Genomic DNA, 27,070 nt, shown 5'->3' on the forward strand with positions numbered 1-27,070 from the left:
TGTTGTTCAGTAATTTATTTTGGTAACAAACATTGTAGTAAAACAAGATTATATTTGGGGTTCTGATGGTGTACGACAGAACTAAGCTCATGAGGAATTTAGAAATGATATGGCTACATATAATTAATTTATTGATGTGAGTTGTATAAAGCCAAACCCATTGTGAAGTTACCTCACTCAAGCTGTTATCTCTTCTCCTTTGCCTTCACTGCCAAGCCAGGCATCGCACTGGAGATTTCATCTGCAAGAAGAATAACTAGTTTCAACACATGGCCAAGCAACGCCGTTATATTTTCGCCCCGGTTGCGCTTGTACTGTTTGGAATAGTAGCAATTTTCCTTCTAACTATTCCCACCGAGGACTTGACCGAACCTCCGGAATGTATGGTAAGATTCGTTTGGTTATTTCTGTGTTCACAAATTTTATGCGGTGTTGTGAAATGTAAGATGAACCCATTTCCAACGGTGCAATGGAGTGTGCAGTGCGGTGTCCGGTCCTCGCGCGCCACTGCTACGCATTCATAATTAAATTGCATAGTTTATGGGACAGGGTAATTTATAAGTCTACTATAACACTGTTGATAATAAAATTATGTTGACAAGCAGTCAACAATCGAGTAAGTCTATACACCTGATACGTAAAATAATACAAGAAACGTGTAGCAATTCAGTTAGCCTACAGTACCATCTTAGGTTTATAGGCTTAAAATGCACTTTCCGGACACTTGAATAAGGTTGATGGCCAACCTTTCTTAAATCCTAACAAATAATACACCAGTTATGAGAGGACAGTCACTGAAAAGTTATAAAACCTGTTTGGCCATTAATGTGTCTGTGTCCCCTTGTCATTATAGCCTTATCTTCTGCCGCATTCAAAACAACTGGGAACTCGGGAAATCTCCGACTTTTGTTTTCAGTGCATTCAGGACAACTGGGAACTCGGAACCACAAAACGCGAGCTCCGACTGGGAAAAATACATTTGAACGGTCATCCAACTCGGACTTCCAAGTTGGAAACTCCGGTATCTTTCTAGAGCTCCAACTTTCCGACCTGAAGACCACTGACGTCGTGATTTGACTTCGTTTTCTTTTTGTTCCCAGCTGTCTTGAAAGCACCATTCACTGTTCCAACATGCGTGTGAGTTGCTGACAACCTAGTGACACTACCAAAGATTTGTATAACTAATGCAAGATAGACCAGAGCCTGTCGTTTCCAATGGGAGCAAATTAATCATAGGGTGCAAAACAAGCAAGGATTTGGGCAGAGCCAAGCACGAGCTAATGGGATCCTATTGGCGCCTTCTAGCATTTATTAGCAGATTTACGTTAGGGAATGCCTACTCTGTGAAGTGCGCTTGTGCTGTAACTCAATTTTTCCTTGCACTCTTTATAAACAACGCAATGTTTTTGAAACTTTGGCAACGGCTAAAGTCTAGTTTTGGAAACAGAAAACTGTATAGAGATCAAATGTTTCATCATGAGAAAATTAGCAGGATGCCGGCCAAAATCCATCTTCTCCCACTGCGGGCCACTGGGCATCCTCTCATCACCATATTTGGCAGTGAGTGGAAATGCCAACTGAATGCTTTACATTTGTACATCCTGTGAAATATCTGGCTCATTGTTCTATCTGTGACACTGTTTTGTGGTGTCCGAAGCAACCTGCTGACAATGACCGTGTTCGAGAGCATCAAGTCCATGAGGCATTGTTCTGGTCAGTCCCTGGATGGGGGACCAGATGCTGCTGGAAGTGGTATTGGAGGGCCAGTAGGAGGCACTCTTTCCTCTGGTCTAAAAAAAAATATCCCAATGCCCCAGGGCAGTGATTGGGGACACTGCCCTGTGTAGGGTGCCGTCTTTCGGATGGGACGTTAAACGGGTGTCCTGACTCTCTGAGGTCATTAAAGATCCCATTGCACTTATTGTAAGAGTAGGGGTGTTAACCCCGGTGTCCTGGCTAAATTCCCAATCTGGCACTCATACCATCACGGCTGTCTAATCATCCCCAGCTTACAATTGGCTCATTCATCCCCCTCCTCTCCCCTGAAACTATTTCCCAGGTCATTGCTGTAAATGAGAATGTGTTCTCAGTCAACTTACCTGGTAAAATAACGGTAAAATAAAAAATAAAAAATAAAATTGTTGGCGAGGGGCTTCTCCTGACGTCTGCATTACATTGCAGACAGGGTCCTTGGAACTCCCCCCTCCCCCACACCTCTTTCTCTCTGTGTGTGTCTCTCTCTGTCTCTCTCTCTGTGTGTGTGTGTGTGTGTGAGTGTGTGCGTGCGCTCTCTTCACTGCTCATGGAGCAGCCCCCTGGACTTCTTCAGAATGCTTTTTACATGGATGGCATGTAAACTAACGACACATTTGTGGGCAACTTGGTGTGTATGTGTGTTGGTTCTGCTGTAGTCTGGCGTGGTCTGGTGTGATGTTTGTAGTCCAAGTCCAACAGTCACATACCCTCATGCATGCCTGGGTCTTTGTGCTATGTAGAAAGGAGCCTCCACTCGCTTGAATAGACATTGCCAATGGCTCAACCCCCTGTATGTTTGGGTGAATTCAAAAATCTCAAAGAGAAGAGTAGTTTAATGCAGCTTGAACCATAAAAGATGATAACTAGTACTTCTTACGTGTGTTACTGACAGTCTGTTTATGTAAAGCATATGAATCAAACCTCTACTGATTCTCATATAAATCTTATGAATACCCTTCAAGTTGTATGAATACCATACATTGTGATTCAACAAAAAAAATAAGGGGAAAAAAACTGGCCTGCAGATGTTCTGTCCGTTAACAACCTAGAACCATGGGAATGACTACTAGTGCACATTTTGTCAGTGGTGTATATCCATTATGTTTCTTTTGGTGCATATCCATGTTGTTCTGTTTTTGGAAGACTCTCCCTCTTACCTCCCATTAGCTAGGTTTCCATCCAATTGGTGAAAGATTTTCATGCAAATATTCTAAAATCTGTATATAGAAAATGTGCACATTTTACCACCAGTGGTGTGTTTCCACCAAACTGACTTGATGCAGATAAAAATCAGTGCGTGATGACGTAGTGCACACAAAATGTACTTTTTCGCTCAAGTTTTCATGTACTGAATAAAAAAATCTGAAGTCCCCTATATCATCACAGCTGGAGATTACTACAAGTCGTCTTTGTGTAGCCCCTATCGCCTCTCTGTTATTATTTTCCCATACCAAAGCCGTCAACCACACCTCCCTGTCAGCTGGTGAAATTGTTAACAATCAATCTGTTTAGAAAAAGTTTGAAGGTCTCATCCTGTTTCCACCCCTCTGCCCCATCAATCATGTCAGCGGATAAGCTCGTTTTAAGCAGAAGAGTTTTTGCGGGGGTTATTGGGAGGTTAAAACAGGAAGATGTATTCCTCGGGTGAAACATACAGGCCATGCCAATCAGCTGTTTCGCCATTTAGTAGATACAGATAGTTATACTTAATGCCAGATAAATTGTCATCGCACTTGAGTTATTAATGTCAGCTGTGTAGACAAACTCAGTGGCCTTGTGGTTAGAGTGTCTACGCTGATATTGGGAAGTTGGGAATTCAATCCCCAGCAGAGTTATACCCGATGATCGGGTATGCTTAGAATTCCGTATTAAATTCAGCGTTGAAAACATCTGGGAGCTAGGAAATCTCAGACTTCTGTGCGTTCGAAGCAACTGGGAACTCAGAAAAAAACTGGCCTCTTTCTGGAGCTCTGACCTGAAGATCACTTCGTCATAATTTTTCTGAGTTCCAGTCCTAGCTAAATTCTTGCTTGAGAAATTGCTCTATGCTATGAAGCTTTTTTTTCTTTATTTTTTTTAACCATTTTAAAGGTCCAATGCAGTCGTTTTTAACTCGATATAAAATAATTTCTTGGTAACAGTTAAATACCTTACTATGATTGTTTTCAATTAAAATGGTCCAAAAAATAAATAAAAAAAGCTTCTTGGTCTATTAACTAATTTAGAGCATGGTGTCACCATGGAAGGCCAAAACACCATCCCACTAAAACAGGCTTAAATTTCAGGCTGTCTTTTCAAACAGCTTTTACAATAAAAGGGGATTTTCACAATTTCACAATATTATTCCAATCTCATACTGTGGAAATATATATAAAACATAGGAAAATCATGTGTTTAACTGCAATGATAACAATCACAGTAAGGTACTTAATTGTTGGCTAGAAATGATTTGATATTGAGATAAAAAAATTACTGCATTGGACCTTTAAGGAGATTTATAGGGGTTAAAGGCCATGCGATAGTCTAGTCTCCTGTCCAGGGGGTGTATTTGTAAGCTTACATCAAGCTGCCTCAATCTACAGAAACAGGAGATACTGCTCCTATGAGCTGTTCCGGCTTCCACAAGCCAAGGTTCGTGTCAAGATACTTACTTACTGTGCACTGTATGTTACTCATTTCTGTAGTATTATCCCATTTCCTGTTTGCAGTTTCACACATGCATGCTGTGAGAGACATATACAGTTAGGTCCAAAATGATTGGCAGCCTTGATAAAAATGTGCAAAAAAAGACTATAAAATAAATGATAAAAATACTGAGCTATATTGTATGATCAAAAAAATTGGGAAATTATATTATTTTATACTAATACAATTTCTCAGAGAAAGACATTTTGAGTAACAAGTAACACTTTTGTTCTCAAAAAGATAGGGTTTAAAATGATTGGTACCCCTGTTTTCACTACCTTTCAATACCTCACCTTGCGAGGATAACGGCACTGAGCCTTTAAAATATATATTATATAATATGTATGTATGTGATTGGAGAACACATTGGGAGTGATCGTAGACCATTCTTCTAGACCAATCCTCCATGCAGAATCTTTCCAGGTCCTTGACATTCTTCATCTGTGCTTATGGACTGCCCTCTTTAATTAAAACACAGCCTGGAGACTTAGATGGCCATTGTAAAATGTTGATTTTGTGGTCAATTAACCATTTCTTTGTGGATGCTGATGTGTGCTTGAGGTTGTTGTCTTGGGGATGCATTTACAGCCAAGTTTCAGCCACATGGCAGAAGCAACCAGGTTTTTTACAAAAATGTCCTGGTACTGGGTAAAGTTCATGATACTTAACAGAACCAAATAGTCACATAGCAACAAAACCGACACGTGCGCAACTATGGAGCAAAACAGACAGGGTTGGCTTAGATTGTTGACAACATGTAAATTATATTTAGTCTCCAATGTTTATTGAAAACATAGATACATTTGCACAATGAGCACTCATTGTCTCTCAAATACATCGTTACAGTAGTTGGTTAGCTAGGTAGTGAATTTTATCCATATTAGCATAGACATGACATCAGTTAAAACACCTCAAAACATGGTATCAAGAACAAGATAAAACTAGCTGAAACGAGCCACCTACGATTCCCCACGACATCTTCTTGTCATTGTTGCTAGCTATCTGGCCATCCAGAATCACAACAACACGTTGTCAGCTAACCTATCTATAACATCGAAGATCCACTACCATATTTTAAAGTAGGTATGGGGTTCTTTTCTGCATATGCATCTTTCTTTCGACGCAAAACCTACGACTGGTGTGTGTGGCCAAAGAGCTCTATTTTCATGTAATCTGACCATAGCAACAGTTCCAATCCAAATTCCAATCCAAGTGTTAACTCCAGGCGTTTACATTTGTTGGATGACATAAAAAATAGTGTTTAGAAATATTATATTCTTATTTACAATAAAAGTGACTCTAAAATGATGCACTACATTATTTATCATTCATTTCTATCGGGTACAAAATAATCTGAAACACAACCAAAATAAACTGCAAATGCATTCAAGAAGTTTGTGGAGTCACAAGCTTGATGTAGTCATTGAGTGCTAGGAATATGGGACAAATACTAAAGTTTTGACTACTTTAATACACATATAAGTGAATATGTTCAAATACTTTTGGTTCCCTAAAATGGTTGGGACTATGTACAACAAGTGCTGTGATTTCTAAACCGTTCACCCGATATGGATGAAAATACCCTCATATTAAAGTGCCGGAGTGCAGAGCCAAAACAACAAAAAATCTGTCACTACTTTTGAACCTCACTGTAGCTCAGTATTTGTATTTTTTATTTTATACAGTCTTTTTTATTCGGCTTTATCAAGAGTGCCAATAATTATGGTAATGCCTGTATATTACCATTTAAACACACATGCACATTTAGCATGAGGCAAAACATACAGAGACGGGAAAGGTCGATTGAAGGGGGGATTGAAGTGGAAAGAATGTAGATTAAGTTAAATTATTCTAGTCATATGGGTTGTGTGTGTGTGTGTGTGTGTGTGTGTGTGTGCACGCTGTCACAAAAACACGAGGCTTCTGGTCTGAGAACAACCCATGTTTGTCTGGTCTGAGAACAACCCATGTTTGTCTGGTCTGAGAACAACCCATGTTTGTCTGGTCTGAGAACAACCCATGTTTGTCGATCATGAAGGAGCTGTTTGGAGTGTGTAAACTCCAATCCTGATTGTGCTATGAATCGTCAACTCTAAACATGTTGAATTGTGTGTAAATGTTCAAATGAGAAAGGCAACAAAAACTTGCCAAACACAGTCAGCGAATGAAACAAGTTTCAACAGCCTTGTCAGAAAAAGAGAGCAATTCAAATTGAATTATGTTGTCCAAAAGTGAATGTTTAGAGTTGATGATTCATAGCACAATCAGGATTGGAGTTTACACACTCCAAACAGTTCCTTCATGATCTGTTAACATGGGTTGTTCTCATCCTCTCTCACTTGCTCCACAACTTTCCATCTATCTTATCTTGAAGTAAACATGCAACCAACATTCTTGCTGCCAAATATATACACAAGTCATAAAAGCCAGAGGCCACCATTTGAAAGAAGAGGTTTATAGTCAATCAAGTTAATGTCTTCCAGATGCCGCTATCCCTATTAAATGTCTTTGCATAGATGGATTTCAAACACCTGATCATTTGTAGCCTTTTATTGTTTGGAGTAGAGTAGACCCAATTAGGTTGTCTTTCCTTTGACATTATTGACATTATCTGAATCAGCAATTTTTCTCAATATTTTCCCCTCTGTCTTTAACCTCCCTCTCCTCTGTTCTCTCTAACCCTCTCCCCAGTATGGGATAGTCCTGGATGCAGGCTCCTCCCACACAGCCATGTACATCTACAAGTGGCCAGCAGACAAGCAGAATGGCACGGGTGTGGTCACTCAGCACAGTGAATGCCATCCAAAGGGTAAGAGTGTCCCAATAGAAGGATTCTTCCAGGTGTTTGTCTGCTATTTACCTAGTGTTTACATATAAATTACTTTAAACGTATTTAAAAAAGCACTATTACCATTTGTTAGTAACCAATTATTTGAAGTAATCACCAGAAAGTACAGATTTACATTAAAAAAAATTGTAAATTGCAGGCAGATACAAAATTATAGTAAAATAGTGTGTTACCCAAAGCCTTAAACCCTAAAATCTCAATTCTACTTTTGTTGGGTACTCTGAGTAGGAAAGAAACATTGTTTTACTTAAATGGTGTGGAAGTTTTTTGGCACTCCAGTTGGCAAAGAACAGTTCCCATTGTGTGCTGTGTGTGCGCCTTTCGGGTAACTCGTCACACAAGGCTAGACATAAAGAAGCAGAAAAACATGGATGCCTAGCAACGGTGGATTTGTCAGTAGTTCTGCAGTGACTCAGTGTGCTGTGTGCTTTTCCAGTCCTGTCCTGCATACATGACTTGCGTGTTCATATAGATCACAGTTGTTGGCTGCTTTCATTAATGTGAAGTATTTTCAAATACACCAGCTTTCCTGAAGTTCATGTAAACAATACTTTCCAGGTAGTAAGACTCCATAATCTCCATGTGCTCTCTTTTTATATACAGTAGCTACTGCATGTGTGCATGTCTCCCCACCATCGTTTTCTATTACTAGTCGATTTGATCAATGTTAAATGAAATATAGTTACAAATATACTTCTACAGCTTTGTCTAGGGAGAGGAGTTATTTCCATAAACTCAAATGACTAGACCACCAAATAAGTGGATGGAATGAGTAAAATTGTGATAATGTGTGGTCTGACTATATTACATATTACACATTTTCATCTGGATCTTCGCAACTAGCTAACCGCAATCCCGGATGACTACTCCTGGCCAGCGTTTCCATCCCTGAGCAAGCACCAATTAGCCTGAAGCTAGCTCGGCTAGGGCTCCTGTGCTAACACCAAAGCCCACTCCTGGGCTACAATATCCGGACCCCTTCTACTGCCGGTATGGGGCACGGAACTCCGCCGATCCTCTACGACTGGAATACCGACATAATCTGCCCGAGGATTCCAACAGGCCCCTCAGGCGCAACGTCCGCTGAAGGCCCATTCTGCTAACCGCGGCCTACTAGCTACCTATAGCTACTTGGAACCCTACTAATTCCATGACTGGTCTATCGATGTCACCGCACGAAGAGGCAAAAACAGACTTACCCCCATCGCGACGTCCCCCAAAGGCTAACTTGCTAGCACCGGTCTGTTAACTGCTAGCTTGCTTGCCCCGGTCTGCTAACTGCTAGCTTGCCTGCCCCGGTCTGCTAACTGCTAGCTCCGGTCTGCCAACTGCTTGCTTGCTAACCCGGTCTGCTAACTGCTAGCTTGCCAGCCACGGTCTGCTAACTGCTAGCTTGTTTAGCCCCGGCCTACTGTTAGCTTGTTAGCATCGGCCTGCTAACTGTCTGAATCGCCGTGTCCCCAGTCAGCCCAACCACTCACTGGACCCATATGTTCACTTGGCTACGCATGCCTCTCTCTAATATCAATATGCCTCGTCCATTACTGTCCTGATTAGTGATTACTGTCTTATTTCACTGTAGAGCATCTAGCCCTGCTCAATATGTCTTAACCAACCATGTTGTTCCACCTCCTACATATGCGATGACATCACCTGGTTTAAACGTCTCTAGAGACTATATCTCTCTCATCATTACTCAATGCCTCGGTTTACCTCCAATGTACTCACATCCTACCTTACCTTTGTCTGTACACTATGCCTTGAATCTATGCTATCGTGCCCAGAAACCTGCTCCTTTTACTCTCTGTTCCGAACGTTCTAGACGGCCAGTTCATATAGCCTTTAGCCGTACCCTTATCCTACTTCTCCTCTGTTCCTCTGGTGATGTGGAGGTTAATCCAGGTCCTGCAGTACCTAGCTCCACTCCCACTCACCAGGTGCTCTCATTTGTTGACTTCTGTAACCGTAAAAGCCTTGGTTTCATGCATGTTAACATTAGAAGCCTACTCCCTAAGTTTGTTTTACTCACTGCTTTAGCACACTCTGCCAACCCGGGTGTCTTAGCCGTGTCTGAATCCTGGCTTAGGAAAACCACCAAAAACCCTGAAATCTCCATCGCTAACTATAACATTTTCCGCAAAGATAGAACTGCCAAAGGGGGCGGTGTTGCAATCTACTGCAAAGATAGCCTGCAGAGTTCTGTATTACTATCCAAGTCTGTACCCAAACAATTCGAGCTTCTACTTCTAAAAATTCACCTTTCTAGAAACAAGTCAATCAAATGTATTTATAAAGCCCTTCTTACATCAGCTGATGTCACAAAGTGCTGTACAGAAACCCAGCGTAAAACACCAAACAATGCAGGTGTAGAAGCACAGTGGCTAGGAAAAACTCCCTAGAAAGGCCAGAACCTAGAGAGGAACCAGGCTATGAGGGGTGGTCAGTCCTCTTCTGGCTGTGCCGGGTGGAGATTATAACAGAACATAGTCAAGATGTTCAAATGTTCATAGATGACCAGCAGGGTCAAATAATAATCACAGTGGTTGTAGAGGGTGCAACAGGTCAGCACCTCAGGAGTAAATGTCAGTTGGCTTTTAATAGCCGATCATTCAGAGTATAGGTTAGGTTTGATGTGATTCTCAAAGTCTCGAGCCTCCTTGGTAGTGGAGAACGTGTGTGTGTGTGTTCTGAAAGGTGAAGATGAGCTACATCGCTACATCTCTTTTACACATGTACTTTGGGATTCCTACACAAATTTGCCTGATGCTAGTGGAGGAGTCTCATTTCTAACAATTGCATTTGATTGCAAGTGTCCTCTCCTCGCCCCCTCATTGAAGTTTTCAAAAGACAGACAAGGAGCCGAGTAAATCTAATTTAGAAAAGGCCTTGATCAAATCTCGGGGCTCTGAATCTCATTTGTCTTTCCTTGATTCTTCTCATAGGGCATTGGAGGAGAAGTTCTGAGATACCTTCTCCTTCAATGACCCACGATGAAGTCTCTCACTGTTGCCGCTTGCTATAGACCTCCCTCTGCCCCCAGCTGTGGCCTCTGTACCATATGTGAATTGATTGCCCCCCATCTATATTCTGAGCTCATGCTTCTAGGTGTCCTAAACTGGGACATGCTTAACACCCTGCCATCCTACAATCTAAGCTTGATGCCCTCAATCTCACACAAATTATCAATGAACCTACCAGGTACAACCCCAAATCCATAAACACGGGCACCCTCATAGATGTCATCCTAACTAACTCGCCCTCCAAATACACCTCTGCTGTTTTCAATCAAGATCTCAGCGATCACTGCCTCATTGCCTGCATCCGTAATGGGTCTGCGACCAAATGACCACCCCTCATCACTGTCAAAAGCTCCCTAAAACACTTCTGCGAGCAGGCCTTTCAAATCGACCTGGCCGGGGTATCCTGGAATGACATTGACCTCATCCCGTCAGTAGATGATGCCTGGCTATTCTTTAAAAGTGCCTTCCTCTCCATCTTAAATAAGCATGCCCCACTCAATTTTAAAAAAACTAGGAATAGATATAGTCCTTTGTTCACTCCAGACCTGTCTGCCCTTGACCAGCACAAAAACATCCTGTGGCGTTCTGCATTAGCATCGAATAGCCCCCGTGATATGCAACTTTTCAGGGAAGTTAGGAACAAATATACACAGGCAGTTAGAAAAGCTAAGGCTAGCTTTTTCAAACAGAAATTTGCATCCTGTAGTACTAACTCAAAAAAGTTCTGGAACACTGTGAAGTCCATGGAGAAAAGAACACCTCCTCCCAGCTGCCCACTGCTCTGAGGCTAGGAAACACTGTTACCACCGATAAATCCACTATAATTGAGAATTTCAATAAGCATTTCTCTACGGCTGGCCATGCTTTCCACCTGGCTACCCCTACCCCGGTCAACTGCCCGGCACCCTCCACAACAACCTGCCAATGCCCCCACCATTTCTCCTTCACCCAAATCCAGATAGCTGATGTTCTGAAAGAGCTGCAAAATCTGGACCCATACAAATCAGCCGGGCTAGACAATCTGGACCCTCTCTTTCTAAAATTATCTGCCAAAATTGTTGCAACCCCTATTACTAGCCTGTTCAACCTCTCTTTCGTATCGTCTGAGATTCCCAAAGATTGGAAAGCTGCCACGGTCATCCCCCTCTTCAAAGGGGGTGACACTCTAGACCCAAACTGCTACAGACCTATATCTGTTCTACCCTGTCTTTCTAAGGTCTTCGAAAGCCAAGTTAACAAACAGATTACCGACCATTTCGAATCCCACCTTACCTTCTCCGCTATGCAATCTGGTTTCAGAGCTGGTCATGGGTGCACCTCAGCCACGCTCAAGGTCCTAAATGACATCATAACCGCCATCGATAAGAGACATTACTGTGCAGCCGTATTCGTCGACCTGGCCAAGGCTTTCGACTCAGTCAATCACCACATTCTTATTGGCAGACTCAACAGCCTTGGTTTCTCAAATTATTGCCTCGCCTGGTTTACCAACTACTTCTCTGATAGAGTTCAGTGTGTCAAATCGGAGGGCCTGTTGTCCGGACCTCTGACAGTCTCTATGGGTGTGCTACAGGGTTCAATTCTCGGGCCGACTCTCTTCTCTGTATACATCAATGATGTTGCTCTTGCTGCTGGTGATTCTCTGATCCACCTCTACGCAGACGACAACATTCTGTATACTCCTGGCCCCTCTTTGGACACTGTGTTAACTAACCTCCAGACGAGCTTCAATGCCATACAACTCTCCTTCCGTGGCCTCCAACTGCTCCTAAACGCAAGTAAAACTAAATGCATGCTATTCAATCGATCACTGCCCGCACCTGCTCGCCCATCCAGCATCACTACTCTGGACGGCTCTGACTTAGAATACGTGGACAACTACAAATACCTGGGTGTCTGGTTAGACTGTAAACTCTCCTTCCAGACTCACATTAAGCATCTTCAATCCAAAATTAAATCTAGAATCGGCTTCCTATATCGCAACAAAGCATCCTTCACTCATGCTGCCAAACATACCCTCGAAAAACTGCCATCCTACCGATCCTCAACTTCGGTGATGTCATCTATAAAATAGCCTCCAACACTCTACTCAACAAACTGGATGCAGTCTATCACAGTGCCATCTGTTTTGTCACCAAAGCCCCATACACTACCCACCATTGCGACCTGTACGCTCTCGTTGGTTGGCCCTCTCTTCATACTCGTCGCCAAACCCACTGGCTACAGGTTATCTACAAGTCTCTGCTAGGTAAAGCCCCGCCTTATCTCAGCTCACTGGTCACCATAGCAGCACCCACTCGTAGCACGCGCTCCAGCAGGTATATCTCACTGGTCACCCCCAAAGCCAATTCCTCCTTTGGTCGTCTTTCCTTCCAGTTCTCTGCTGCCAATGACTGGAACGAACTGCAAAAATCTCGGAAGCTGGAGACTCATATCTCCCTCACTAGCTTTAAGCACCAGCTGTCAGAGCAGCTCACAGATCACTGCACCTGTACATGGCCCATCTGTCAACAGCCCATCTATCTACCTACCTCATCCCCATACTGTATTTATTTATTTATTTATCTTGCTCCTTTGCACCCCAGTATCTCTACTTGTACATTCATCTTCTGTACATCTACCATTCCAGTGTTTAATTGCTATATTGTAATTACTTCGCCACCATGGCCTATTTATTGCCTTAACTTACCTCATTTGCACTCACTGTATGTAGACTTTTTGTTTTCTTTTGTTCTACTGTATTATTGACTATATGTTTTGTTTATTCCATGTGTAACTCTGTGTTGTTGTATGTGTCGAATTGCTATGCTTTATCTTGGCCAGGTCGCAGTTGCAAATGAGAACTTGTTCTCAACTCGCCAACCTGGTTAAATAAAAGTGAAATAAATAAATACAAATATTACATCCAGTAATGTATCCTGTTCCCGCCATGCAGGTGGAGGAATCTCTAGCTACGTGGGACAGCAGGGAGCAGCAGGGAGAAGCCTCCAAGTTTGTCTGGACCAGGCCATGCAGGATATCCCCAGAGCCAGGCACCACCTCACACCTGTCTACCTCGGAGCCACCGCTGGCATGAGGCTCCTCAAGTGAGTTATAGTGTGTTAATGAGTGTGAGTGCACAAGCATGTGGCTGTATCAAGGCACAAGGCGAGACCCAAATGCAGACACAGGAGGCAGATGGTTGGAGTTGTACAATGTTTATTAATCCTGAGGGGTAGGCAAGAGAATGGTCGTGGACAGGCAAAAAGGTCAAAACCAGATCAGAGTCCAGGAGGTACAAAGTGGCAGAAAGGCTCGTGGTCAAGGCAGGCAGAATGGTCAGGCGGGTGGGTACAAAGTCCAGACACAGGCAAGGGTCAAAACCAGGAGGACTATAAAAAGGAGAATGCAAACAGCAGGAGAACGGGAAAACCGCTGGTTGACTTGGAAACATACAAGACGAACTGGCACAGAGAGACAGGAAACACAGAGGAAAATAAGCGACAGCTGGACAATAGCAAGAACAGGTGAAACAGATCAGGGCGTGACAGGCTGTGTGTGGGTGTGTGTGCGTATGAGTATCTTTGTATGCAAATAAACAGTGGGTAAGGATCAGTGCGGTAAAGTACTTCAATAAAAATACTTAAAAGTATTACTTAAGTATTTTTTGCCGGTATCAATACTTTACTTTACTATTCATTTTTTGACAACTTTTACTTTTACTTCAGTACGTTCCTAAAGAAAATAATGTACTTTTTACTCCATACATTTTCCCTGACAGGACAAGAAAATGGTCCAATTCACGCACTTATCAAGAGAACACGTGGTCATCCCTAGTGCCTCTGATCTGGCAAACTCACTAAACACAAATGCATCATTTGTAAATGATGTCTGAGTGTTGGAGTGTGCCCCTGGATATCTGTAAAAAATGTAAACAAGAAAATGGTGCCGTCTGTCACGCCCTGATCTGTTTCACTTGCTTGTCTCCACCCCCTCCAAGTGTCGCTTATTTTCCCCAGTGTATTTATCCCTATGTTTCCTGTCTCTCTGTGCTAGTTCGTCTTGTTTGTCAAATCAACCAGCGTTTTTGTTTCTCAGCTCCTGCGTTCCCAGTCTCTCTTTTCTCGCCCTCCTAATTTTGACCCTTGCCTGTCCTGACTCTGAGCCCGCCTGCCTGACCACTCTGCCTGCCCCTGACCTCAAGCCTGCCTATCGTCTTGTACCGTTTGGACTCTGACCTGGTTACTGAACCCCTGCCTGTCCTGACCTCGAGCCTGCTTATTGCGTGGTACTGTTTGGTCTCTGACCTGGTTTATGAACTCTCGCCTGTACCTGACCTGCCTTTTGCCTACCCCTTTTGTCATAATAAATATCAGAGCTCAACCATCTGCCTCCTGTGTCTGCATTTGTGTCTCGCCTTGTGCCCTTATAGTGCGAACTGGCCATGACAGACCCAGCAGACTTGGACCAGCTCAGTCACGTTGTCTCCCTGCAGGGAGCCACCATTGGGAGGCATGTGTCACAAGTTTCTTCATCTTCCGATGATATAGAGAAATCGTCGTCTGAGAACGTGGACCAATACGCAGTAGAGTTGGTGCTCATCATCTTAATTTATTAAATGACGTTGAACACGAGAAAACAACAAGAACGACGAATGACAGTTTTGCAGGCTATATAAAACGCAGTGCAAAATCAATCTCCCACAAAAGACAAACACAAACACACCCTCATATATGGGACTCTCAATCAAAGGCAAATAGACAACACCTGCCTTCAATTGAGAGTCCCAACCCCAATGAACCCAAACATAGAAACAGACACACTAGACTAAACATAGAATACATGAAAATCAAACAGTGCCCAAAAACCCCGGAATACCTAAATCAACTGCCCTACAACAAACACACCACCCCTAACCACATAAAACAAATACCCTCTGCCACGTCCTGACCAAACTACAATACCAATTAACCCTTATACTGGCCAGGACGTGACAGCATGAGGCGCTACTTCGGGACCTTTTGGAAAGGCTTCGTTCCCTGACGGAACGCCTGGGATGGAGGCGGCTCAAACTACTGCAGGAACATCATATCTCCCGTAGTGTGGCAGACTACGCAGTAGATTTTCAAACATTGGCCGCCGAGAGTTCCTGGAAACCGGAGGCTCTTTTCGGCACCTTCCTCCACGGACTGTCGGAGGGAATAAAGGACGAGCTCGGGAAATACCACTGGACCTCGATTCTCTCATCACCCCTTTCGATTAGGATTGATGTGCGCCTACGAGAACGCCGGTGTGAGATGAGGTAGGGCCTCAGGAACACTCGTTCATCTGTTGATGTTGGTGCATGCCCTAAGGAATCCAAAAATCCCCGAAGTGTGTATTTCCGAGGAGAGCCGAAAACACCCGAGGTTCCTCGAGAATCATCGGTGATGGGTGAGTTGGATACTCCAGAGCCCATGCAACTGGGAAGAGCTAGATTATCGGTTGGGGAACGCTTACATAGGCTGAGTTCTAACTGTTGTCTGTACTGTGGAGGTGTGGGACATTATATAGCCACCTGCCCTGTCAAGAAACCCTTTTCTTTAGTGGGTACAAGTACTCTGGTGAGCCAGACTGGGAGTTCCCTAATTCCCATCACCCGTACACATTTTTTTGTAATTCTGCTGTAGGGAGACCAGTCTAAGTCTTTCCGGGTGCTCATTGACTCTGGGGATGATGAAAGTTATGGATGCTACCATAATTTCTGAATTAGGTATTCCCCCTCAACCTCTCTCTGTCCCCATGGATGCAAGGGCACTGGACGGCCACTCAATTGGAAGAGTCACCCATAGCACAGTGCCTGTTCAGGTACGGGTTTCAGGAAACCACAGTGAGACCATACAGTTCCACCTCATCGATTCACCCCATGTTCCTGTTCTGGGATTTTCTTGTCTCCAAAAACACAACCCTGTTATTGACTGGACCACGAGTTCCACCCTGTGTTGGAGCTCGTTTTGTCATTCCCACTGCTTTAAAGCAGCACAGCCGTCCCCGAGATGTCCTCCTCAGGGCGTAAGCAAAGCCTCAGATGTCTCTGCCGTTCCCATTAAGTACCACGGCCTACTTCTCTTCCCCCGCACCGTCCTTATGATTGTGCCATTGATCTTCTCCCCGGCACCACACCACCTCGTGGTCGGCTATATTCTCTATCTGGCCCAGAGACCAAGGCCATGGAAGAGTACATTGAGGAATCTCTGGCTACTGGAGGCATCTATCCGTCTGCATCTCCTGCCGGCGCAGGGTTTTTCTTCATGGAGAAGAAGGACAATACCCTGTGTCCGTGCATTGACTACCGGGGTCTTAATGATATAACGATCAAGAATCGTTACCCCCTACCTTTCCTCGGCTTTCGAACCTCTCCAGGATCGTTTTGTGTTCATCTACCTTGACGACATCCTGTTTTTTTCCCTGTCTGCCCAAGAACACGTTCTCCATGTCAGACAAGTCCTTCAGCGCCGCCTGGAGAACCAGTTGTTTGTGAAAGTTCACCACAGCACCCATCCTTGTCTATCCGGACCCGTCTCGTCAATTTGTGGTAGAGGTTGATGCTTCTGATGTTGGAGTGGGGGCCATCCTTTCCCAGCGATCTGCCCAGGACCAAAACCTCCATCCCTGTGCCTTCCTGTCCAATCGTCTCAATCCGGCAGAAAGGAACTACGACGTAGGCAACCGAGAGCTTCTGGCGGTCAAGATGGCGCTGGAAGAGTGGTGGCACAGGCTGGAAGGAGCAGAACAGCCATTTTTGGTTTTGACCGACCATAAAAATGTGGAATTTCTCCGTACAGCCAAGCGCCACCCCTGGTGGGCTTTGTTATTTACAAGATTCAACTTCACCATTTCCTACCGCCCAGGGTAAAAAATAAATGTGAATCCTGATGCCCTCTCCCGCCTATACAGTTCCTCTCCCACACCCCCGGTCTCTGAAACCATGCCTTGCGGCTTCAGTGGGTTGGAGTATTGAAACCCTGGTTCGCAAGGCACAATGTTCCCAGCCTGAACCTGAAGGGGACCCGGCTGACCGGTTGTTTGTCCCAAACTCAGTCCGGTCCTGGAATGGGCTCATTCCTCCAGGCTGACCTGTCATCCAGGTTCCCGTCGAACCCTAGCCTTTCTCCGACTACGTTTCTGGTCTTCCACAATGGTTCCTGACGTTTCTGCCTTTGTCGCTGCTCAGAACAAGACCCCACGGTAAGCTCCTTCTGGCCTCCTGCAGCCACTACCGGTTCCTCATCGTCCCTGGTCTCGTATATCTCTGGACTTTGTCACTGGGCTCCCTCCGTCTGATGGCAACACCGTCATTCTGACGGTAGTGGATCGGTTCTCCAAGGCCACCCATTTCATCCCTGTCCCCAAACTACCCTCTGCCAAGGAGATGGCCCAGCTCATGGTGCAGCATGTCTTTCGGATCCTTGGACTCCTGGTGGACATTGTCTCTGCCCACGGTTCTCCTCTAAGTTCTGGTAGGTGTACTGCCTATCCTCCGGATTCCATCCCCAATCCAACGGCCAGTTGGAGCGAGCTAACCAGGACCTGGAAACCACCCTACGATGCCTGGTCTCAACCAACCCCACTACCTGGAGCCGGTAACTGGTCTGGGTGGATTATGCTCGAAACACCCTTCCCTGTTCAGACACTGGACTCTCCCCTTTTGAGTGCTCCATGGGGTATCAGCCTCTACTCTTCACTGAACAAGAGCAGGAGGTCCGCGTACCCTCAACACAGATGTTCGTCTGCCACTGTCGACGTACCTGGAGAAGAGCTCGGGTGGCACTTCTCAAGACCAACTCCAGGTATTATCAACAAGCGGATCGCCGGACTCCAGCTTCCCGCTACCGCATTGGGCAGAGGTTATGGCTTTCCACACGGGACCTGCCCATTCAGGTGGAGTCCCGCAAACTGTCCCCCCATTTCATTGGTCCTTTTCCCATCTCTAGAGTCCTTAGTTCCACTGCTGTCCGTCTCTTGTTACCCCCTTACCCTCCGTATTCACCCTACTTTCCATGTGTCTAGGATTAACCCTGTGTGTCACAACCCTTTGTCTTCTGTCTCTAGGCCCAACCCTCCTCCCTGTGTCATCGATTGCCAACGCGGCATACACGGTAAAACGCCTCCTGGGTGTTCAACCACGGGGCAGTGGTTTCCAGTACCTGGTTGATTGGGAAGGTTACGGCCCGGAGGAGAGGTGCTGGGTTCCCGCTAGAGACATCCTGGATCCAGCCCTCATCACCGACTTCCATCGCCGACACCCGGTCAACCAGGTATGCGCCCAGGTAGGACGCCAGGTGGCGCCCCTAGAGGGTGGAGATACTGTCACACCCTGATCTGTTTCGCTTGTCTCCACCCCCTCCAGGTCTCGCTTATTTTCCCCGGTGTATTTATCCCTGTGTTTCCTGTCTCTCTGTGCCAGTTCATCTTGTTTGTCAAGTCAACCAGCATTTTTGTTTCTCAGTTCCTGCTTTCCCAGTCTTTCCTCGCCCTCCTGGTTTTGACCCTTGCCCGCCTGCCTGACCTCGAGCTTGCCTATCGTCTTATACCATTTGGACTCTGACCTGGTTTATGAACTCTCGCCTGTACCCGACCTGCTTTTTGCCTACCCCTTTTGTCATAATAAATATCGGAGCTCAACCATCTGCCTCCTGTGTCTGCATTTGGGTCTCGCCTTGTGCCCTTATACCGTCTGCTTTGCTTAATATAAGGAATTTGAAATTATTTATACTTTTGATACTAATGTATATTTTAGAAATTACATTTACTTAAGTATATTTAGAACCAAATACTTTTACTCAAGTAGTATTTTACTGGGTGACTAACTTTTACTTGAATAACTTTCTATTAAGGTATCTATACTTTTACTTATGTATCACAATTGGGTACTTTTTCCAAGGATTTCCCGCTCCAGGGCAGACAGGCAAGAACAGGGCCCCACCTTTAAGCTGCCAAGCTCCTAGAAACACGATCACACCTGTTTCAGACACATGGTCATATTCCTACAGTCTGTTTTAAAGACACACACATTATGTTCACACTAAGTTATACTAAGACTCCCATACCCATGCAGACATGTACACATAGACATGTGTCATGCTCTTGTTCACACCTGTTTCAGACACATGCAATGTTAACAGAATTTAGCTCAAAGAAAAACATACACACACATTTACACACAAATGGCACAATAAGAGTTTCTAACCCATGCAAATATGGACATTTCTGCGTCTCTTTGTGTTATCAGGGTAAAATGTGAGTCGTTGTGGTTCTGAGATATCTAATAGGAAATGAGTCAACAACAAGCTTGAGAACATTTGCATTTGTCTGGTAGATGTGGTATTGTTGTCATGCTGAGTCATGTTTTTCATTCCATTCCCCATGTTGATCCTGAATCTACAATATCTGAACTAGTACATTTCACTTTGTCAACAGTATCTCCAGCCCTGTCCAGTCAGCCCAGGTTTTACAGGAAGTGGGTCATAAAATCCAGTCCTATCCATTTAACTACCAGGGGGCAGCCATCTTAAGTGGCCAGGAGGAGGGAGCGTATGGCTGGGTCACTGTCAACTATCTCTTGGAGAACTTCATCAAGGTACCATGGCCCAGCTTTCACCTTTCACCTGATTTGAAAATGGGGTCACGAGAAACACTAAAAAAAAAACAAAAAACATTGCTCTTGGTTCATATAACCAGGGTTACATCAGTAACCTCTGGTAGCCGCTAGATGGGGTTGTAATAAACTGAGCGCTTTCTGTTTCAAAAAATTGCACCCCATCACTGAAAGATAAATCTCACGAATACCCACAGGCCACGCAGGACTCATTAGAACTGAGTGGACAAGACCAAGCACTAAATCAGACTGGGGGAAAAATAACAATCATTAACTAGGTTTCCATCCAATTGGTGACAGATTTTCATGTGAATATTCAAAAATCTACATGAAAACAATATGTGCATTTTCCCACCAGAGATGTTTTTCCCTCAAATTGACTTATTGCGTATAAAAGGTTGTGGGTGATGACGTAGTGATAACGGCAGCCTAGCATTGATGAGCATGTCATCAGAATAAGACCCTCAATATTTTTTGGAAAGGAGCATCAAGCTCATCACCTTGCACTTTCACCACCCTGTGAAGTTCATCATTTATTTAATCTGTAGGCTAGTAAACTGCATGCTTTCCTGACGAGTTGTCGTGGGAGGACCACACAACATGTCATTGCCTGACTCCAAATTTACTTCGATATGATGGTTATTAAATCAATATTTGCCCATAAAAGAGTTTCCACCGACATTTCTTGCACAATTAATTTTACCGACACAAAAAGATCCCACCTTGTCTAGCGTATTTTGTTTTGTTCACATATAGAAAGTTTACCAACAAATTGTTTTTCTCCATCAAGCCTGTCATTACATGTTTTATCCAACATGTACTTTACTGGCTTAAAAAGGTTGGATGGAAACCTGATTAGTGACTATGTTCTTTTCTACACAGAAAATCATACAAATTATTGACTAATGATCTTCTGAATTTCCAAATACATTTCTGATGCATTTCAGTCACTTCTAACGATACTTCCTTTATATTGAAGTACTGTCAGACTGATTTGTAATAGAGTGTCATAGCCCCAATTAAAAAAAGTAAAAATTGGCCGTTGATTACATCACCCTTTTTTTTACATGGAGGGGTCAAACTTTTTTTTTTCAAAATGAGGTTGCGGCCCAAAACAGTTTGGGAACCCCTAGTGTATTCGGTTGTTTGAATATAAAGATTCTGCATTAGCATTGCTATCTATGGTGGTTGTAATCGATCCCTGCCTTATTAATTTCTTTGCACGCAACCATAAGCACTTAAAAACGTAAGTATCCTGTGTTAGTTTCATTCCAAGCTTTTGTAGGCATTCTTTGAAAATGTACAGTACCAGTCAAAAGTTTGGACACACCTACACATTCAAGTTTTTTTTAAATTGTTTTTTTGTACATTGTAGAATAATAGTGAAGATATCAAAACTATGAAATATATGGAATCATGTAGTAACCAAAAAAGCGTTAAAGAAATGTTAATATATTTTCTTTAAGATAAGATAAAGATAAGATTTGAAGAAATCGTAAAAGAGCACTCTACTAATCAGGCGTTTATGGAAGTGTGGCCAGACGGAAGCTACTCCTCAGTAAAAGGCACATGACGTCATACCCAAGAAGTCTCGAGGCTGTAATCGCTGCCAAAAGTGCTTCAACAAAGAACTGAGTAAAGGGATACTTATGTAAATGTGATATTTTTTATTTTTTTATTTTTTATAAATTAGCAAATATTCTAAAAACCTGTTTTTGGTGAGGAGAAAAAACGATTTAATACATTTTATAATAAGGCTGTAACATAACAAAATGTGGAAAAAGTCAAGGTGTCTGAATAGTTTCCGAAGGCACTGTACATAGATGACTGCATCTGCTGTGGAGACAAACTACCCACACACCTCTTCTGTTACTTTGTTTGTCCCTGTGTGCCCACTGTAGTATGGCTTTGTGGGCCGTTGGCTGAGCCCGGGCAGACAGACGGTGGGGGCGCTGGACTTTGGTGGGGCGTCGACCCAGATCACCTTTGTGACCAAGGATGAGGTGGAAGATGAGAGGGACAGGATGAAGCTACGTCTGTATGGCCATGACTACTCCCTGTACACACACAGCTTCCTGTGCTACGGACGAGACCAGGTCCTCAAACGTCTACTGGCTCACCTGGTGACGGTAGGAAACATTCTGTTTGGCCACAACAACATAACAACAACCTTATACAGTACAGCAAGGGCCCAAAGTCTTTCCCAGTCATGTCACATTTTCAGGAAAAGCTCTTGGTGCCTGTTACAAGATACTATCATAGTGTAAATCAGGACCATTGAAATAAAGAAACTTTGTTATTAATCATTAGAAACCCACCCACTAACATATCACCCCCTGATTGTTTTTATATAATTGTTTTCTACCACAGATTTAATTCACTGTGTGTATTTGAAAGTGATCCCAGCACAATTGCAACAATAGATATTGGCACTCAGTACCATAGTACTCCATGCCTGTAGCTTGCTCTCTACTTGTTATAGGGATGTGTCAAGTTACTGTAATAATTTCTCACACTCACTCAATCCCTCTCCCTCAACCTCACCCTCTCTCTCTCAGGCTCAGGGTCACACAGGGACAGTGGCCCATCCGTGCTTCCCTGCAGGCTACAGCGTCACCATGAAGCTGGGGACATTGTTTGACTCTCCCTGCACGGTGGCCCAGACACCCAGCTACAGTTACAATCCCCAGGCAACCCTGTCTGTGAAGGGCACTGGCGACTATGATCACTGCCTGGGCAACATTACTGAGATCTTCTCCTTCCACAGCTGCCCCTTCTCCCAGTGCTCTTTTGACAAGGTGTTCCAGCCCAATGTCAGTGGAAGCTTCATGGTGAGAGACAGTTTACAGTGGTTAAATCAACCCTAACCCTAGCTTCATGTCCACATCTGGGTTCAACCTTAATCCTAGCCTCAACCACAACCACAAACTTAACCTTTACCCCAACCATAGCTTCATGCCCATATCCCGGTTTAACCCTAAACCACAAACCTAACCTTAGCTCTAATCCTAGCTCCGGCCCCAACCCTAGCTCCAGCTCCAACCTTAACCCCAACCCTAGCTCCAGCACTAACTTTAACCCCAACCCTAGCTCTAGCACTAACTTTAACCCCAACCCTAGCTCCAGCACCAACCTTAACCACAACCCTAGCTCCAGCTCCAACCTTAACCCCAACCCTAGCTCCAGCACTAACTTTAACCCCAACCCTAGCTCCAGCACCAACCTTAACCACAACCCTAGCTCTAGCACCAACCTTAACCACAACCCTAGCTCTAGCACCAACCTTAACCCTAACCCTAGCTCCAGCACTAACTTTAACCCCAACCCTAGCTCCAGCACCAACCTTAACCACAACCCTAGCTCTAGCACCAACCTTAACCCTAACCCTAGCTCCAGCACTAACTTTAACCCCAACCCTAGCTCCAGCACCAACCTTAACCACAACCCTAGCTCCAGCACCAACCTTAACCACAACCCTAGCTCTAGCACCAACCTTAACCCTAACCCTAGCTCCAGCACTAACTTTAACCCCAACCCTAGCTCCAGCACCAACTTTAACCCCAACCCTAGCTCTAGCACCAACCTTAACCCCAACCCTAGCTCCAGCACCAACTTTAACCCCAACCCTAGCTCCAGCACCAACCTTAACCCTAACCCTAGCTCCAGCACCAACCTTAACCCCAACCCCAACCCTAGCTCCAGCACCAAGCTTAACCCCAACCCTAGCTCCAGCTCCAACCTTAACCCCAACCCTAGCTCCAGCTCCAACCTTAACCCCAACCCTAGCTCCAGCTCCAGCCTTAACCCCAACCCTAGCTCCAGCTCCAACCTTAACCCCAACCCTAGCTCCAGCTCCAACCTTAACCCCAACCCTAGCTCCAGCACCAACCTTAACACCAACCCTAGCTCCAGCTCCAACCTTAACCCCGACCCTAGCTCCAGCACCAACCTTAACCCCAACCCTAGCTCCAGCTCCAACCTTAACCCCAACCCTAGCTCCAGCTCCAACCTTAACTCCAACCCTAGCTCCAGCACCAACCTTAACCCCAACCCTAGCTCCAGCTCCAGCACCAACCTTAACCCCAACCCTAGCTCCAGCTCCAACCTTAACCCCAACCCTAGCTCCAGCACCAACCTTAACCCCAACCCTAGCTTCAGTACCAACCTTAACCCTAACCCTAGCTCCAGCACCAACCTTAACCCCAACCCTAGCTCCAGTACCAACCTTAACCCAAACCCTAGCTCCAGCACCAACCTTAACCCCAACCCTAGCTCCAGCACCAACCTTAACCCCAACCCTAGCTCCAGTACCAACCTTAACCCTAACCCTAGCTCCAGTACCAACCTTAACCCCAACCCTAGCTCCAGCACCAACCTCAACCCTAACCCTAGTTCCAGCACCAACCTTAACCCCGACCCTAGCTCCAGCACCAACCTTAACCCCAACCCTAGCTCCAGCTCCAACCTTAACCCCAACCCTAGCTCCAGCTCCAACCTTAACTCCAACCCTAGCTCCAGCACCAACCTTAACCCCAACCCTAGCTCCAGCTCCAGCACCAACCTTAACCCCAACCCTAGCTCCAGCTCCAACCTTAACCCCAACCCTAGCTCCAGCACCAACCTTAACCCCAACCCTAGCTTCAGTACCAACCTTAACCCTAACCCTAGCTCCAGCACCAACCTTAACCCCAACCCTAGCTCCAGTACCAACCTTAACCCAAACCCTAGCTCCAGCACCAACCTTAACCCCAACCCTAGCTCCAGCACCAACCTTAACCCCAACCCTAGCTCCAGTACCAACCTTAACCCAAACCCTAGCTCCAGTACCAACCTTAACCCCAACCCTAGCTCCAGCACCAACCTCAACCCTAACCCTAGTTCCAGCACCAACCTTAACCCCGACCCTAGCTCCAGCACCAACCTTAACCCCAACCCTAGCTCCAGCACCAACCTTAACCCCAACCCTAGCTCCAGTACCAACCTTAACCCCAACCCTAGCTCCAGCACCAACCTTAACCCCAACCCTAGCTCCAACCCTAACCCTAATTCCAACTCTGACCCTAATCATAACCCATTCCTTTTTCTCTCTCTCTGTCCATTTGTCCATCAGGCGTTCTCTGCCTTCTTCTACATTCACCAGTTCCTACAGACTACTACAGGAATCCCTGTCACCACCCCTGCCCAACTGGAAGAGGCAGCTCATTCTATCTGTAACATGAGCATCAATGAGGTTAGCAGCCTTGTGTCTGTCTGTCTGTCTGTCTCTGTCTGTGTGTGTGTGTGAGAGAGAGAGAGCGAGAACATTTATGTGTGAAGGGAAGAGAGCATCCATGCATGTGAGAGAAAGTGTCTCTGTTTGCATGTGTCTCAATGGATGATGGTTTTGTATGTGTTTCATGTATTTCATGGCTATGTCATCCCCATTTTTATATCCTGTTTCAGATGTTGGTGCTGGCCCCAGATCAGGAGCCTCGTCTGCAGGACTTCTGTGCTGCCTCTGTGTTCACCAAGGTGCTCTTCACGAGAGGCTATGGCTTTGATGAGATCTCATTTCCCCACATTTCCTTCCAGAAAAAGGTGAGCTTGCTTTTTTTTCCCTCTATCTCTTTATTTTACTCCAGATATCAGCATAATCCTTGACATTACACAAAGTCATATCAGCAAAGATATTACAGTATGAAGATAGGCAGAAACTGCTTCTCCAATAGAAATGCCCGATCACACTTGTAGGTGATGTTGGCTAGCTAAGCTCAAGCATAGGAACAGGTCTAATCGTCGTCTCCCACCAAACTGTGCATGTGCAGGCCGTCAAATGAAAGGCACTCCTTCGATATAAAGTTGTTTTTGACGAAAATGAAAACGTGTCAGTTTGTCACTTTCACAAGGTTGGAGTAATTAAATATTCAACCACTTAAGACGGGGCGGCAGGTAGCCACTTATGGACGGCAGGTAGCCTTGTGGTTAGAGCATTGGGACAGTAACTGAAAGGTTGCTAGATCGAATCCCTGAGCTGACAAGGTAAATATCTGTCGTTCTGCCCCTGAACAAGGCAGTTAACCGACTGTTCCTAGGCCGTCATTGTAAATAAGAATTTGTTCTTAACTGACTTGCCTAGTTAAAAAAGGTTAAATAAAAAAAAGACATTGGCCCTGAATCTAGGTAGTGCTTTTAGATTTTGAGAAAATTTTAATTTAATGAAGACATTTTCACCAAGTGGTCTGCTTGGTCTGTTTCGTAAGAGTTCCCAGAAATCTCACAATGTTGCGTCTCTGGGTTTAGAAACTCTATGATATCAGTCTTTGTCATGCATCGTTTTTGAGGCTGCAGCCTCTCCATTGAATCTTTAACCTCTGAATGTCCTTAACTAGTGCACCAAGTGCGTATCAGAATGCTCTGAGTGTACCCAAGCTGACTGAGGTGTGTGTTTGTGGTGTCAACAGGCAGGGGATGCCTCTGTGGGCTGGGCCCTGGGCTACATGCTCAGTCTGAGCAGTCTGCTGCCGGGGGAGAGTGTGGGCCTGAGGAAGGCCCTGAAACCTGGAGCCTGGGCTGCCCTGCTCTTCCTCTTCGTCCTTCTCCCTGCCACCGCCCTGATGTATGCTTCCCTCCAAGCCTGCCGCAGGAAGAAGAAAGGAAGCAGTGACACTGCCAGCTAATCATCATAAGGGACTTCCATTAAGACCTGCTTTCACTTTGTTTGGAGGAAAGACGGCAAACTCTTTGTAAGGGTGCTGGTGGTACAATCCTGGACCCAAGAGTGCGTAGATAACTGTATCATGAAGAAGATATAATGTTGTATAAAGTGTTGATCATCTTTACACTGAGATATAACAAGTGAGTTCTCCCCGGCTGTCAACACATTTTATATATCCTTTTTTTATGTATACTTTAACTAACATTTTTTTTTTTGTACAGGTATGCATTGTAGGCTATAATTAATGTTCAACATCACTCTCACAACATGTTACCCAACATTTAAGTATAATTTGTTTCTGCTTTATATTCATTGTATATTTTGTATTCTGATAACAAAAAAAATCAACTATGTTTTGTACATGGAGTGGCCTTTGTAGAAGATATGTTAGTATTCATGTGTTTCATACGTCATATTGACTACAACTGACTAAAACTACAAGTACCATCATA

General features: G+C 44.7%; 1 protein-coding gene and 1 long non-coding RNA gene across 2 annotated transcripts; one reads left to right on the forward strand and one right to left on the reverse strand.

The window, feature by feature from the left end:
• LOC115159514 (uncharacterized) lies at positions 1-1,226 on the reverse strand. The gene is made up of 2 exons (XR_003868900.1): positions 812-1,226; positions 1-241 (listed from the first exon to the last, which is right to left on the reverse strand). It is a non-coding gene; the product is annotated as an uncharacterized LOC115159514 (long non-coding RNA).
• LOC115159512 (ectonucleoside triphosphate diphosphohydrolase 2-like) lies at positions 162-27,068 on the forward strand. The gene is made up of 9 exons (XM_029709306.1): positions 162-386; positions 7,132-7,249; positions 13,244-13,394; positions 19,747-19,906; positions 21,826-22,053; positions 22,483-22,755; positions 25,035-25,154; positions 25,367-25,501; positions 26,365-27,068. Exons 1-9 carry the CDS (start codon positions 270-272, stop codon positions 26,578-26,580), a joined length of 1,518 nt encoding a protein of 505 aa, XP_029565166.1. The 5' UTR covers positions 162-269; the 3' UTR covers positions 26,581-27,068.
• The last annotated feature ends 2 nt before the right edge of the window (positions 27,069-27,070 follow it).

The sequence above is a fragment of the Salmo trutta genome, chromosome 23, assembly GCF_901001165.1.
Source record: "Salmo trutta chromosome 23, fSalTru1.1, whole genome shotgun sequence".
Lineage (NCBI taxonomy): Eukaryota > Metazoa > Chordata > Actinopteri > Salmoniformes > Salmonidae > Salmo > Salmo trutta.

Excerpts from the sequence above, each read along its gene's own strand:
- LOC115159512 (XM_029709306.1), top strand. The coding sequence starts at position 270 with ATGGCCAAGCAACGCCGTTATATTTTCGCCCCGGTTGCGCTTGTACTG. Across the intron at positions 13,395-19,746 it reads GCTGGCATGAGGCTCCTCAA|TATCTCCAGCCCTGTCCAGT; the intron begins GTGAGTTATAGT and ends CTTTGTCAACAG. Across the intron at positions 25,155-25,366 it reads GTAACATGAGCATCAATGAG|ATGTTGGTGCTGGCCCCAGA; the intron begins GTTAGCAGCCTT and ends ATCCTGTTTCAG.